We start from the raw sequence: 15761 nt of genomic DNA on the forward strand, positions 1-15761 counted from the left end.
CCTAGCGTTTTATTGTAAATTCAGGTTCCAAGACAGTCTTTTCCCTCCCCAAACTGCCACGTGCAGCAGGTCAGCCAGTGGTGCCATGTGGAGGAGGGCCCGGGGGGAGGACACGGCCCCCACTGGCGCGGGAGCTTACATTTTGCAGTCTTCCTTCACCACCAGCCCGGCAAAGTTCTTCAGCTGGAGCACATTCACGAGGAGACACTCGCTGGCACTGTCGTGCCTAGAAAATAAAATGCACGTTCACAGACTGCAAATGCCCCACGGTGCAGAAATCCTGCTTGAACGCCTGCAGTGGTCCTCACCCCACCCCCAGGGGACCTGTACAAAGTCTAGAGGCGTCTCTTACTGTCACACTGAGTGGAGGGGGGCTACTGCGTGTAGTGGGCGGAGGCCAGGGCTGCTGCTCAACACGCCAGAGGGCACAGCACGGCCCCCCACCGAGAGTGACCCAGCCCGAACGCCACGAGTGCCGAGAAACACTAGGATGACAAGAGTGAGCAAAAGAAAGCTGCTGGGATGTGAACATCCTGCCTCGTTCGTCTGAACACTGCTGGTAACTGCCTTTCTAGACACTGTAGCTAGAAACCAGAACGCTTAGTGTTGCACAGCACCTGGCTACCCCAGCTCCGGCGGGAACTTCCCCGAGGGCCGGACTGTGCCCATGGGGTGAGAGTCCCCGGCTGTGACTCGTTGTTGGAGGACGGCAATGGAGCCGCTCTTGCCCATCTCTCCTTCCCGCCACCTCTGTCCCTTCACCTGAGACCGCTGAGATGGGCCCGGGGGCACCCAGGCCAGGGAGCAGCAGCCGGATCACGCGGGTCCCTCCATCCCTCCTGGCCTGTGTGTGGAGGTGTGAGACGCTGGGCGGGCCCCAATCCACCCATCATCTTTACGAGCAACAGGGAAGGAGTCTTCTGTACTCACAAAAATCCAACATGGATCTGGGGCCCCTCGTTACCGCAAGCGTCTCCACGCGCAGGGTCGTCAGCATCCTCACTCCTGAACACAGTCGGAAAGGCACCGCGTTATTCCGGGGGGGCCTGGTTACCTCGGACTCGGCAGAAGCTCTCTCACACTAGGGGTGCTTCTTACTGAGAAGGGCTTTATTAAGTTGCAACATAAATAAATGCTTTAAGTGACTGGCAGGGCACGGCAGGTCCCCAGGATCCATGACGTCACCTCCCAGGGTACCTGCTGACGAAGTGGCCTTTTTGAGAAAATACCTCTCAAAACCACATGTGATATTTACGACAAAGATCAAAAACATATACTCTTAAAAGCTTTGCAGGGGGGACTTCCCTGGCGGTCCAATGGTTAAGACTCCGCGCTTCCACTGCAGCGGGCGCGGATGCGATCCCTGGTCAGGGAACTAAGATCCCGCAAGCTGAGCAGCGCAGCCAAAAAAAAAAAAAAAAAAAGTTGGCGATAAGTGAAATGTATACAGATATCTGAGCTGAAAAAATGACATCAAAGGTCTCAAACAAAATAAAGCCCACAAGGGGTTTTGTCCTTGCAAAGTCGATTCCTTCAGCTAAGGAAAGGGGACGGGGGAAACATCCATTTCTAGTGAACGTCCTTTCTAGAAAAGCAGGTCTCCCTCGCACACTGGTTCTCCTTTTCCGGCTCTACTGAGCTCATGCCTTCCAACCCCCGGGGCCGGAGAGAAAGCAGTCATCCTAGATGCCCGAAGCCAGGCCAGTCCCCAGACGCCACCTGGGAGCAGAGGGGGTCCGTGGGGATGCTCAGGGCCCCTCCCGCATGGAGAAAAGCCAGGAGAGCTGCACCCCGGAGACACACAGAGTGTCAAGCCAAACAGGTCTCGGCAGGGGTGCCTTTGGGAAGTCAGCCCAGGCAGGGGAGAAGGTCAGCTTCTAACCTTTTGGTGGGAGGTTCAAACACGCCGCTGTCGCTGGCCAGCGAGTAATCGGACAGGCAGGCGGACACGCAGCGTGCTCTCCGCTCCAGCCTCTGGGCGCTGTCTTCTCGGGGGGTCGCTGCTGCAGGCGAGAGACACGGCCGGGCTCAGGAGGCGACAGTGCGGGAGCCCAGGGCAGAGCAGAGACAAAGGCACGAAGTGGCAGAGACAGGCCAGCACGTGTGCAGATGTGTGTTTACATGCACTCTGCTCGAGTCTTTTCTTATATTGGAAAATGGAAGAAACAGGCTTCTGGCTACTTCTTTAAAAGCTCTTTAAATGATCATCAATCTCCCTTCACCTCCTTAATGAGCGCACAGGTCAGAAGGTGGCGGGAAGGCCCTTGGCGTGGCCCTTTGAGAGAGTGTCACACGGGAAAGCCTGGAGAGAGATTTCGCCTGCACGTGGACGGCAGCGCGCTCTCCGAGAAGCAGGTGGGGGATGTTTCCTCCTTGACGCTGCTTGGTATTCTCCATACTTTATACAAGGAACACAGGCTACACTGCTTTATAATCAGAAAACAGAGTTTTTAAAAATCATCAAATAACCCCCAACAAAAGGGAGTGACTTTCGAGTCAGAGGACACAGATGCACCCAGACTGGGCCTTTGCCAACGTCTCCGTGACTCCTCTGCCGCTCTAAATGCAGCGTCCTCCTCAGCAGCCCTGGGGCCACACTGGCTTCCAGAACTGTCTCCTGGGATTAGGAAGGACCATGACTGGGCAGCTTATTTTTGTCTCATATCTATTGTAACCAAGAGCCAAAGACAACTACTGACATTTTCCCTTTTATCATTTCATCAACTCTTTCTACTCCTTCCCTCACAGCAACAAGTTTCTTTTAACAAAAGCAACAGAAATAGGCATGCCGTCTCCCGCTGCTAAATGTGACGACGGACACAGGAACCTCAACGCTTCTGAGAGAGGCACACACGGTTAGAACACAGGCTTAAAGCATGAAGCCCCAAACTGAGCCTCACTCTGGCATCACAATGCCTCTTGTTAATAATGCAGGTCCCTCTTGTCTATGTTCTCCGGCCATCTAAGCTCTAGAAATTGAAAATCTAGACACCTGTGCACCCCTGAGTTGAGGGAAATAGCGAGTCCACCAATGACTGTCTCTCTGTTCAACCAATTTATTATTCACAGAACAATTAAACCCAAATATATTCATCGGGGTACAAAACAGACAGGGCTGTGGCCTTTGGTCTCACGATGTTAACTGCAGACAAAAGCCGACCTTTCAAAGGCCTGCAGCGCCCAGCGTGGGGGCCACCGGCCCCGCCTCGGCCAAGGGCAGAAGCTGGCTCCGTCCTCGGATGGCCGGAGACAACAACTCTCACATCGTAGATGACGACTCCCAAGTCCAGCTCTGCTCATCACCCCGGCCCCATGGAAGGACCCAGAGCCTCCAGCTCTAAACTGCAGATAGAACCCCTCAGTTTGCTCCATGGAACCCCAGCAAACACAATGGCTCACTACTTCCATTCCCAGCCCTGACACTCGGCCCTACATGCCTTTAAGGAAGTAACACCACACAATGATCCAGTTAACTTCCAGGCAACCCAATGGTGTGACTGCCAAAATTTCTCTCTCATTGCAATGAAAGTGGATGAAGAGAGAAAGGAAATGGGGGAATCAATCCTCAGTGATCCTGGGCTTAGCACATTCAAGGAGCAACTGGATGCAGGAGTTGACAGAAGGAGGTACGGTCAGCACTTGCCCTGGGTGAGAAAGAAAGCACACGGCACACCCCACAGTACACACCGCAACCATCTGCTCTTGGGTTTCAAGGCAACGAGACGGAGAGTGGGGAGCAATGCCAGTGAAGTAAGGAATAAACAAGCTTCCACACGTTCATTTTATAAACCTCAGACCTTTCCATCATTAAACACAGACAAACAGACACTGAGACCTAAGGACAGCAACGCTGCTTGACAAAAGGGAGGAAAGTATAAGGAAAATCACATCGTGGGCAAAGCTGCCAGCTGGCATATTAAAATAATGAAAGTGTTAAAGTCTGGGAAAAAAACCCAAGAAGGAAAAAATACGTCAAGCTCTTAGAAAAGTTCTTACACAACTTTCATAGCCAGGATGAATACCGTTCAAACGACAACAACAATAATAAGAGCAACTGTTGAGCTACATTAAAGCACAGCTATGAGCTATGCCCTTCCTGACCACACCCCAACCATCCTAAATACATTGATTCACTGCACAAAGATGTGGCACAGCCTGACCAGCAAGGCGAAGGAGAAGTCCAAGGTCACTTACAGTGAACGTTTCTGTCGAGCCGCATGAGAAAAGAGATAAAAAAAAAAAGCACAAAGTGAAAAAACTGTAGAATTTAAGACAACAATTTTAAACAGGGTATGAATGTAATAAAAAACATCAATAAACAAATGAACAAGGTTAAAATATTTACCGACTTATATTAGCAAATACCAGTGGGAAATGAAAATAGGAACGGATTTCAAAATCATGACACATTTGACTTTCAAAATGTGGGGAAGATAAAATTGTAGTAAACATGTAAAAACTGTTAAAGATGACAGTTTATTTCCCCACTCCCCTGCCCCACCTTCTGTCCCCTCAGGTTGATTTAAAACACAATGGGCAATTCTGAATTTTATGTTACTAAAAATTTTTCTCGTTAAAGCTTCCTTAAGTCAAACTTAGACTGTATTGTTCTTAGTCAGACTGGAGAGTGAAGGGAACTACGTGACCTCGGGCGTCATAAATGAGGGGTGGGGTTAATATAACGAGTATTGAGATCCTCGCCAACTTTATGAAGCTGCGATGACTCTAGGCTTCATAAGCATCACGGGAGGCAAGGAGTCACCCTGTGTCCATGCCTGAAGCTGCCCACCCAACCCAGCCCTGCGAGAGCACCTACCAAGACCCATTCACTAAGTCAAGTACCTCTAGTTTGTATTCTACCCAGAGTGTCGTATATGAACGCACCACGAGATGGAAGTATCTGACCACACCATAAGCAAAGACCTCCCAGTCTAAGCTTGAAGCACTATAACATCCACCACAAAGTAGAAAAGAAAAATAAAGAAATCAGGATCAGAAATTAAGTCAGCTCTTCCCCTTCCCACCCAGTCTTTCCCCTGGACCAAAAGCGGTGCTGGACCTTGTGTGGATTTCCTGCATAAGTAGACAGACACTCTTGTATCTCAGCCTTTAACGAAAAGTTGGTACGGGGGGCTGGACACTGAGAAGAGGAAGCTCAAGCAACAGATGCACGATTCAGTCCTTATTTTGTATTTTCTTTTTTGAATAAACATGGAGCACTGAACCTGTGATTGCAACAAAGAACAAAGCGAATAAAGTTCCCCTGTACATGTGAATTACAGAAATAACGTATCTGGGGATATGAAAGGTGTGTTTGCAAACGCAGAGGGGGAGACACCAAAATAACAGAGATGCCAAAAAGGCTCGGGGCTGCCGCAGAACATAATGGATCTCTGGTTAAACACGTAAAGGCTACAAGAGACTATTATCTTACATATATATAATAACCCGCGTGGGTATACATAAAAAAACCCGACAGGTAACAGAATGGTGGTGAATGGAAGAGCCCATAAAGATCACCTCATTCAAGGGCACAGAAGCCAAGACTCAGCTCCATCTAAGGTTGCGCTCAAGGTCGCACAGCTAGTGAGTCAACAGGGCAGGGAACAGAATCTGGGTATAAGCTGCTAGTTCGAAGCCATTTCTGCTACATCACCCTGGTTTTGTATTCAGGTTTTATTTCCACCTTTTGCTGCTGACTGCTTAACAGTACATGACCAGGGTTTCTCAGCCTCGGCACTCTTGACATCTTGGCTGGATCATTCCAGCCAAGATGGGGACCATGTTGTGCGCTGTAGAATGTTGAGCACTGCCCCTGGTCTCCACCTACCAGATGCCAGTAGCACCTCACCAGCCCCACAGTGTGACAACTGAAAATGTCTGCCAAGTATCTCCAGGGGTCAAAAACACCCCTGGTTGAGATCCACTATGCTATACAAATTATCTAGTGTTCGCCTAAATGGAATGTCTAAAAACAGTTTTGCTGTGCAAATAAAAATTAAGTGGGCTGAACTTCAGGAATGAGAGGCCTGTTCTGATCTTCTCTTAAAATTCAGGAAGTTAAAGTCGCTAGAGGTTGGCTCACAAAAGCACTCGGGGTGAAGATAAGGAGGGTGGAGCCCAGACTCTGCTTTGTGCACCAGCCATCAGCCAGAATACCCCCCACAACAGCAGTCTGGCTTTCCATGTGGGCTACAAGCTGACAGACGCTGGCACCCAGCAGAAGCTGAATTAACACCAACTGGACGGATGAAATTCTCATGGCTACATGTTTCTGGATTTCAAGAGCAGCGGAGAAATCGATTCGGTAGAAAGGACTGATATTTTCACTCCCTCTGTGACAGAATTATGTCCTTGAAAAGTACAAGGACAGGGCTTCCCTGGTGGCACAGTAGTTAAGAATCCGCCTGCCAATGCAGGGGACACAGGTTCGAGCCCTGGTCCCGGAAGATCCCACATGCCGCGGAGCAACTAAGCCCGTGTGCCACAACTACTGAGCCTGCGCTCTAGAGCCCGCGAGCCACAGCTACTGAGCCCGTGTGCTACAACTACTGAAGCCCGCACACTTAGAGCCCGTGCTCTGCAACAAGAGAAGCCACCGCAATGAGAAGCCCGCACGCCGCAATGAAGAGTAGCCCCTGCTCGCCGCAACTAGAGAAAACCCGCGCGCAGCAACGAAGACCCAACGCAGCCAAAAATAAATTAAAAAAAAAAAAGTACAAGGACAAAGGATGAAGAGATGAAGTCACAGGGCCAACGGAAGTAGAGATTTCTGCCGGGCCACGGCCAGACACCAGTCCCAAGGCTGGTCTGAGGCGGGCACACACACAACGCTGTATCTGGGCACACGCCCTGGAGAGTTAAGGCCCGCGTACTTCTTTATCAGCCTCCGAATGTGGAGGAACTGTCTCATTTTCGACAATTAAGTATATTCTGAAAACAAGCCAAATGCCTGGGAAAGACTACTTTGCCAGTTTCCATGACATTTCAAGGACCCAGGGCCAAAGCACGCAAAACGAGCGAGCGAGCAAGCGAGCGGGCGCACGGGCCTCCTCTTGCCCTGGAGGGTCCTAAGCTGAGGGCTCACTAGGCCACAGCAGAGCCAGCTGGCTTCTATGCGGATGCACGGCTTCCTCCCTGAACTCGAGACCTTTCCTCCCCCGCCCCGGGGCACCCACCGGACCCATCAGTACGTACTTGCAGCCGTGGGAGCGGCAGCCGCTTGGGGTCCTCGCTCACGAGGTCCTTCCCCGTCCCCGGGACACCCATGCGGCGGCAAGGACGCCGCGCCCGGCGTGTCTTCGTCCCCCACTGCGGAGGCCTGAGCTCGCAGCCTGTCCAGGGCGCCCACGCCCGCCACCTCGAAGGCGTCCCCGAGCTGCGCCAGGGGCGAGTCTCGCGAGGCCGGGAGGAAGGGCGTGTCCAAGGGCGAGCTGGGCGGGGACAGCGAGGACAGCGAGGAGCGCGAGGACAGGGACGCCAGGGACTGCGGCGTGTCCAGGGAGCGCCTCTGTTTGTGGAGGCCCGCGGGGCCCGGGGCGTCCGCCAAGGGGGCGTCCCGGCCCAGGGAGTCGAAGGGGACAAGGTCGAAGCGCAGGAGCGGGCCGCCCTCGGCGTCGGGCTTCTCGTACTGCGGGAGGCCGTAGATGTCGGTGAAGCTGACGGAACTCAGGGAGCCCCGGCTGGAGGCCAGCGAGCCCCGGCTGGAGGCCAGGGAGCCGCGGCTGCTCCCCGAGGAGATGGTCAGGGTGCTGGCGGACAGGCTGAAACGAGAAGAGCAGCCTGGAGCCCGCGGCTGGAGCCTGCCCGTTCCCACCGGGAGCCGCGCCTCCGGTCTGCTCCAGAGGAGCAAAACTCTGCCTCGGGCCCGTTCACCCCGGCGCCTCTTCAACACCTCTGAGCACCTGTGAGCGTTTTAAGACACCCCCCCCACCCCCGCCCCTTCGTAAATATTTCCTTTGTTTCTTTGAATGTCGGTCGAGAGCAGTAGTTAACGTCAAGGGCTCTTGCTCGAGTTCAAGTTCCAGCTCACACTCAAGACTAACGGAATGCATTTGATTTGGTCAAGGGCTTTGCCCTTTCCCAGCCTCCCACCTTCTCACCCTGCGCTGGGATGATAGCGGTTCCTGCCTCAAGGCGCTGTGAGAGGGAGAACTGAGAAAGTAATACACAGAAAGCCCTTAACACTACACTTCACGATACGGTAAGTGCTTGAAAACTGGAGCTCTTACTGAGCATCCAAATCGGATTTTAAAGATATTCATGCCTAATTAAAATGAATATCTTAAAAGGAAATAATTAAACGCGTATGTGTGCATCTATGTAGATGGACATATACAGTCCTGATGCTGTGAGTGACAAAATCCTTCGATAAATGATTCATTATTCTCAAGTCACTCTTGGTTCTCCTCGTATTCCTTGGATCATATATGAGTAGCTCCTCTTAAAAATATCGTGTATCCACACTTTCCTGTCCAGTGTTTACAACCACTGCAGGTTCCAAGTTCTAGGAGAGAAAACCAAGCCAAAGGGAACTGTGAAGTTCACGGCCACGTCGTTATAAGATGATAACAAGTTACCCACCTTTGTAACTGGGACTGGAGATAGGACGTTAGACGGGTAGCTTCTTCCAGCTGCATCAGGAGACAGTTTCTTTTTTCCTGAAGTAGAATCCTGTAGGTACGAAAAGAGTCCACTGGTGGATTTCAAAGACGCCAAGTATATTTTCCTAACAAGAAATTCAACTGTAAATTCCCCCAAACTGATTGAGGTGTCAATGACTAAATTCTAAAAAAGCACATCCAAGATCATAAACATCAAGATAACAGACTGTTTTTGTCTTGCTTAAAAATGTCCCACTGGCTGCCTGAACAGTGCCTGATACACTGTAGAAGTTCAGCACATGGGTGGATAGGCGGATGAATGCATGGGTGGGTGGATGGATGGATGCATGCATGCGTGGATGGATGGGTGGAAAGACGGATGGATAAATCAATGGGTGGGTGGCTGGATGGACTGACGGATGCAGGGGTGGGAGGAGGGACGGGCAGACGGATAGGTGAACAGGTGGATTGGATGGACAGATAGCAGACAGGCAGATGGGCATACGGATGGGTGGCTGAGGTGTGTGGGAGGATGGGTGTGGGTGGATGAACAGATGGATGAGAGACTAGACTAGAATATGGATACAAATGTACAGCGTGCAGTAATCTACTGGAATTCCTTGGAACAAATCAGGTTCCCTCATGCTAAGCCCCCTTCCAGGCAAAACTACGTGCAGTTCTAAAATCTACAGAATTAAAAGATTAAACACAAATAAAATAAAAAAACAACTGCCACAGTGTTGGAGGTAGTTTTCTACCTACTTTTTTCAACTTTATTATTTTCTAAAATGAAATTTTTTCCCACAGCGCTACGCCCACTGCCTAGAATAGAGCCCAACATGGATAGGCACTCGACAAATAGTTATTAAGTGAATGTACAAATGAATATGTTCACTCCTAGAACAAAACAGTTCTCGCTTACAATTCAAAATGATGGCAGTTCACCATATGGCCAAGTAGGCGCCCTACAAAACAACTGCTCTTTCCTTTGAAAGAGGAAAAAACTTACATCCCCCCAATCCCCAGCAATACTCACTAACCTGGCTCAAACTTTCCATCTGACAATGATGCCACTGAAACCAAGACGGGCAAAGACTGGGCCTGGCCAAACAGCTGGCACACGTCAGCCCTGAGACGCGTACCTCCATACCTTTCTGCCTGGCTCCCTCCTCCCAGACCGGGTCTCTTCTAACGCCCTCAGCCTGATCCCAGGGAAAGCCCCCTGCCTCTGGGCCCCAGGCGGCAGGGAGAAACGGGCCCGCATCCGCTAGGCCCAGAACGTCACCGCCAAGGGAACACTCACGGGGCACTTGGCCCCATCACCTGGCCGGAAAGGTGCTTATTAGCACCTGTGCACGGCCCTCCTTGCCCAAGGCTGTGTAGTGCCAGATTCAGGAGACACCTGGGGCCAATTCAGTCCCAGCTGAGGGCCCTGCGCCCCAGGATGCAGCTCCCAGGCTGGTTCCACAAGAGACCCCGTCAGGTGAACGAGCTTGGGTGACCCAGGCCCTGAACCCAGGCATCAGGGTAAAACCAGCTCTGTGGGGTTCCATGGATTTGTGCCCTGGGACCACAGCACTCCTGCACTCTGGATTTCCACATGGTGAGGGCAGAAACACTCAAGGGTACATGGGTGTGGGGTCCTGGTACATGTGGTGGACATGTGGTGTTCGTGGGACTGAATCCTCGCCCCTTAAGAGAAAACCAACCAGAACTCCCAGGCCCTCTGACCTGAAACATACACAAGAGAACAGCATGGGGAGAACGGAAGGTGATGTTAAGCTGAAACGATACAAAAGCACAAGAGCACAGATGAAACTTCCATTTCATAGTCCCGTTGCTCTGGGTTTATTTTGAGCGAGGTGACAAGGGCACGCCACCACGTCAGGCAAACTAACATGCTCTCTGCCCATTCCTATGCACTGGACTCCCCAATCACCATTGCTTCCCTCCAGCGCTGACAGTAGCCCCTCAGGACACAACGCAGACCTGTCTATCAATTAACAACGAATATCCAAGCAGAGACAACCCCCAGCAAAAACAGAGGACAGTCCTAACATTCGATGAAATAATCGTTATAAGGGCATCTGTACTGACCAAATAATTCAGGTGACTATTAAACTCTACCTAGAGAATGCTCACAGAGATACAGCTTATGATCCTGGTAATACAGTGAATTTTAAGGAGCCAGTATGTTATCAAATGGGCGGTGGGCTCTCCAAAGCTCAGCAAATATCCCCAAACTTCTGACAGCTGTGCAACGTGGAAAGCAGACCCAGCCTTCCACGCAATCCGTGATCACACACAGCAAACGCAAACCAGGAGACAGGGCACACAATAAAAGGGCGAGCAACAGAGGACAAAGGACTCTGTGCTGGCTTCACGTGTCCCACTCTGGGAAAGAGCCCCAAGACCAACTGAAGAGATGCAAGTTCAGAAAGACACGCGAGAGAGCGGAGACTTCCTGCTGCCAAAAGGGCAGGCTTTGCTGGCGAGAAATCAAAGTGGGAGATAAAAGTAAGAGGTAGACTGCGGAAACGGAGATGCTGCTGATGTCAGGAACGAGGTTCCTCCGTGGTCACGGAGCCGACCACCACCTGCCTCCGGCCCCCTGTTGGCTGGAGACCCGACACCTGTCCTGGGCGCTGTCCTGGAAACACAGGGGCCGGGTGCACCCGGTACCTGCAGCGGGAGTGGGCGGGGTCTAAGTGGTGGGTTCCCTGGTCTTCCTTACTCCATCTGGTTCTCGACCACCTCCCACTTGTAATAGGGACCGGGAGCCTCCGAGCCCTGGGCACCCCCTGCGGACGGCAGGCACCGGCTCCCTCCACCTTCCGCCAGGCCGTAGCTGCCTGAGTAACAAGGCTTCGGCTTTGCCAGCTGCTCCTCCGCCGGAAGCCGGCCCCGCCCGCCCAGCCAGCCCACCTTTCCGTGGCACCCTGCACGGATGTGGCCCGGGAGCACTGGATCTCCTCCTCCAGGCGCCGCCGCTCCTCCTCCAGCCGGGCCACGTCCTCCGCCGGCCTCCTCTGCTGGATGATGAGCTGCAGCTCCTGAAGCAGGGCCTCCTTCTCCTTGATGAGCTGAAGCCGGTCCCTGTCGGCCTCGGCCATGCCCGGCCAGGACTCGCTCTCAAACTGGGCCAGCTGCCTCTGGATACTTGAGACTCTGCGAGACAGGGACACAGAAAAATCCATGAGCTTCATGAAAAAACATCGTCTTCACACATCCTCAGCACCATCACACGGATTCTAGAAACTCAGTCCGATAAATATGGGAATGATTGCACTGAGTAAAACCTCACACGACAAAAATAAAGGATCTGGAAATGAGGTGTAACAAAAATGATGTGTAAGTCCTTTGCGACATACGCCCCAGCCTATGAGATTCAGGATGACAGTAACCATATCATGTTTGTTTCAAAGAACTGACCAAAAGGCTGGCAGACCCCAACTCGCCCACGTGCACGGTGCTGTTTCCTCTGTGTACTGTTCTGGAGCGGGATGGAGCCGGCTCATTTCTCTCTGTGCCCCTCCCTCTGCAGTAGCTAAACACCGTGCTGCACACATGAGAGATGCTTCTGGCCTCCTGCCTTCTCTGCCATGCCTAACTGCTGAGCCCGCCTTAAGAAAATCCCAGGAGAGAAATGCGCCCATCACAGGATTCTGTATCGTGCCAGAGGCCTTGACCACGCGTGAAATTCAAAACGCCTGGCAGAGGGCAGATACTCAACAAAAGCTACATGCATGAAACGGAGAATAAACACGCCAGCAAGGATATGAAAGAATGGGACTCAGCCCTGGTGAGAGTGGATGTGGTGTGGGGTAATCTGGGTGGATACAAACCGGTCAGCTGCACTGTGTCAGCACGACCATCCTCAAGGTGTAAAACTATGGCTCTCGTCACTCCCCGTGTGCCTAAATGTCCGTGTGCCCGCTTGGCAGACAGACTGGTGTCCTGAGGTGGTGCTGAATGCAGAGTAAGTGAAAGAGATGTGACTTGTGTTTTCAGAGCATCCTTTCATACCAGGAGTAGAATGTTTTAAGCCCTTTAAGTTTACATATGGCTAAGGATGAGGGCTATTTCCGGGCAGAAACAAGGAACTCCAGACCTGACCAGAACCCAGTGCTGTGGAGGACAGAGATTGGCACACGGGCCCAAAACCAAAATCCAAAGACTTCTCTGAGGTGACAGAGAGCTGTGAGGACAGCTAAGTGGCAGGTGCACATAGCCCTCTAGCCTCTAAGGCAGCGGTTCTCAAAGTGGGGTCCCTGACTGGCAGCCTCAGCATCACCTAGGAGCTTGTTACAAATGCAAACCTCAGGCCCCACCCCAGACCTGCTGAATGCCACATTCTGTGGATTGGGGTTGGGCAACCTGGGTTTTGACAAGCCCTCTAGGAGTTTTTGATGCTTGTTTGACACCCTCTGCTTTCAGGCAGCCCAGCCTGGTCTGGAGGATGCTAATTGGCCTTGGAGCTCTTAGAGGCTTGCATTAGGCACGGATGGGATTATCCTCACTAAAACAGGAATGGCAAGAGTGCTTCTGAGACTGCACTGTCCCGTGCCCAGGGCACATGTCACTGATCAAAGCTGGCATCCTTCCTGCTGGGTCCAGACTTCAGAATCCTCCTCAACACTGTGCTTCCTGCAGATAATGCCAGTCAGCTGGCATTGGTCCACGTGTTAAGGGCTGTCGGCCATCCCTGCACCAATCCACGCTCTTCCTGAACTAGACATAAGCACGGGACTAGTCAGCCTGGCTGCAGGACTGGGCAAGACTCCTTCTTCAAGTACCAAACCAATCGGATAACCCACAGGCATGAAGAGGAAAGAATATACAAGTTATAGTTTAAATGCACACATTTTACTCAAGCCCAGTTCCCCAAGAAGGTAAAGAAAATAGCTGAATGTCAGTAGCTTTATTAGGCAAGTTCTTTTCTAACGTAAAACTAATTTTCTGAAAATGTGTTGGAAAATGGTGCCAAATCATGTCACTGAAAAAACTAATGACAGATGCAGCTGAACAGGGTTAGGAATCCAACTGGGCTTAGGCATCCACCTCTGTCTAATTAGTGTAATTAAAATTTATGGCAGGCATATAACTGAAGCCCAAGGAAACACTCCAAGCAGACTCATAAATTAGCGCCAAATCAGACATCAGACCCAATGAAATTTCTGGAACATTCTACGGTAGATCAAGCCAAGTCAAAGGTAAGGAATAAATATAAAAGAGATGTACAGTGAGCAAATGCACTGGGTCCTCATAATTTTTCATTTCAATGTATCTGATCCGCAGGAAAGCCTATCTGAGCACAAGTAAAGTTAGCAGCATTACCTGGTAATATATACTAATAATTCTCGTACTACAGGCAGACATATTTTTCAAAGCACTCCTTTTGAGTTTTCTGAAGTTTACATGTAAGGAGATCAAGATTCCATTTGAGTTGGCCAGCTCCAGGTTAGCTGCCATTTCACAGGGATTCAAGTTGCTGAGGGTGGCTGGAGATCCAGTCCTAGATAATCCTATTCTTTCCAGTAATCTCAAGTAATATCAGAAAAAAGAAAAAGGAAAAAACTGAATTATGAGAGGGAGGAGAAGCAAAGGGCAAATTTCAAAAGGTCTGCCCACCGTGCACATAAAAGAAATAGTACAGTGGCCAGAATTAAACAGTGTACTGTAACTTTCCAGAGCTCACAAGAAAAGTATGTAAGGACACATGGTGAGGGATGACTTCTATAGCAGAGACAACCTGGATGAAGCTGACTTCATGTAACCCATCTGGAAAAGTTGTTTGGGCTGTACTGAGTACTAGGCAAGCACACTGTGCTTAAGAACAGTGCTCTTTTAATAATTAAATTTTACAACAACGTGAATGACTGCATACTCATCTCAGAGGTACCTAAGAATCTAGAAGGATACTGGCATATATTGGAAAGTGCAGTTTCTTTCTCTAGATCCACACTCCGGAGGCAGACATTTGGGTCATGCTTTCAGCCAGGTTGAGAGAAGCACGTGTCTGTCTGTCTGTCTATCTATACTGGGAGCCAAAAGCTCTAAAAGGATTCCTTCAGCGGTTCCTAGTACAGTTGCCAAGGAACAGATGGGATGGCTTTACCTTTGAAACAATAAGCCCTGTCTACCGTGCTGCTGGCTGGGAAACGAGCCACCTGCAAGGCGGACCCTTCGTGTGTTAGGGTTACTGGAGGGAACAGACCTTCCGTCTCAGACCACATACAGATGTACAGTTACGATGTCCCTTCCTTCTACACCCACGCCCAACAGCTGATGCATAGTACAAGTTGGAACCCCACTCCTGCAAGCGCCATCAGTCCAATTCTGGGTAATACAGGAAAAACCATTTCCAGAAAGGCTGTCTTCTGAAATACCTTTTCAGGAAAATTAAATACATGGAAACAAAGCAAGGTCACGATTACAGTTTGTAAAAATAAAATAATCTTTTCCGAGTTCTTTTTTTTTTGGGCCATGCTGCACGGCTTGCAGGATCTTAGTTCCCTGACCACGGACCGAACCCAGGGCCACGGCAGTGAGAGCGGCAAGTCCTAACCACTGGATGCTTAAGAGATGGACCGCCAGGGAACTCCCCAAGTTCATTTATAAAGAGAACCGAGATCAATTACTCAGCCATTAAAAGGAATGAAATTGGGTCATTTGTAGAGATGTGGATGGATCTAGAGTCTGTCATACAGAGTGAAGTAAGCCAAAAAGAGAAGAAGAAATATTGTATATTAACACATATATGTGGAATCTAGAAAAATGGTACAGATGAAACTATCTGTAGGGCAGAAATAGAGACGTACACGTAGAGAACAGACATGTGCACACAGTGGGAGAAGGGGAGGGTGGCACAAATTGGGAGATTAGGTTTGGCATAAATACACTACCATGTGTAAAATATAGCTAGTGGGAACCTGCTGTATAGCGCAGGGAGCTCAGCTCGGTGCTCTGTGACGACCTAGATGGGTGGGATTGGTGGGAGTGGGAGGGAGGTCCAAGAGGGAGGGGATATAGGTATCCATATAGCTGATTCACTTCACTGTACAGCAGAAACTAACACAACATTGTAAAGCAATTTTACTCCAATTAAAAGAAAAAAAAGTAAATAAATTTTAAAAAATAATAAAGAGAACCGAGATC

General features: G+C 50.5%; 1 protein-coding gene across 4 annotated transcripts in view; it reads right to left on the reverse strand.

Moving 5' to 3' along the window:
- Positions 1 to 15761, reverse strand: part of WWC3 (WWC family member 3) — a 122497-nt gene that overhangs the window by 20170 nt on the left and 86566 nt on the right. For all 4 annotated transcript variants that reach the window (XM_060292424.1, XM_060292425.1, XM_060292427.1 and 1 more), the window contains 6 exons: positions 11529 to 11771; positions 8584 to 8673; positions 7198 to 7763; positions 1883 to 2003; positions 931 to 1005; positions 140 to 226 (listed from right to left, as the gene is read on the reverse strand). In XM_060292424.1, coding sequence (XP_060148407.1) covers positions 140 to 226; positions 931 to 1005; positions 1883 to 2003; positions 7198 to 7763; positions 8584 to 8673; positions 11529 to 11771 — 1182 coding nt within the window. The remainder of the gene's footprint in view (positions 1 to 139; positions 227 to 930; positions 1006 to 1882; positions 2004 to 7197; positions 7764 to 8583; positions 8674 to 11528; positions 11772 to 15761) is intronic.

This window comes from Globicephala melas, chromosome X (genome assembly GCF_963455315.2).
Source record: "Globicephala melas chromosome X, mGloMel1.2, whole genome shotgun sequence".
NCBI classification, from domain to species: domain Eukaryota; kingdom Metazoa; phylum Chordata; class Mammalia; order Artiodactyla; family Delphinidae; genus Globicephala; species Globicephala melas.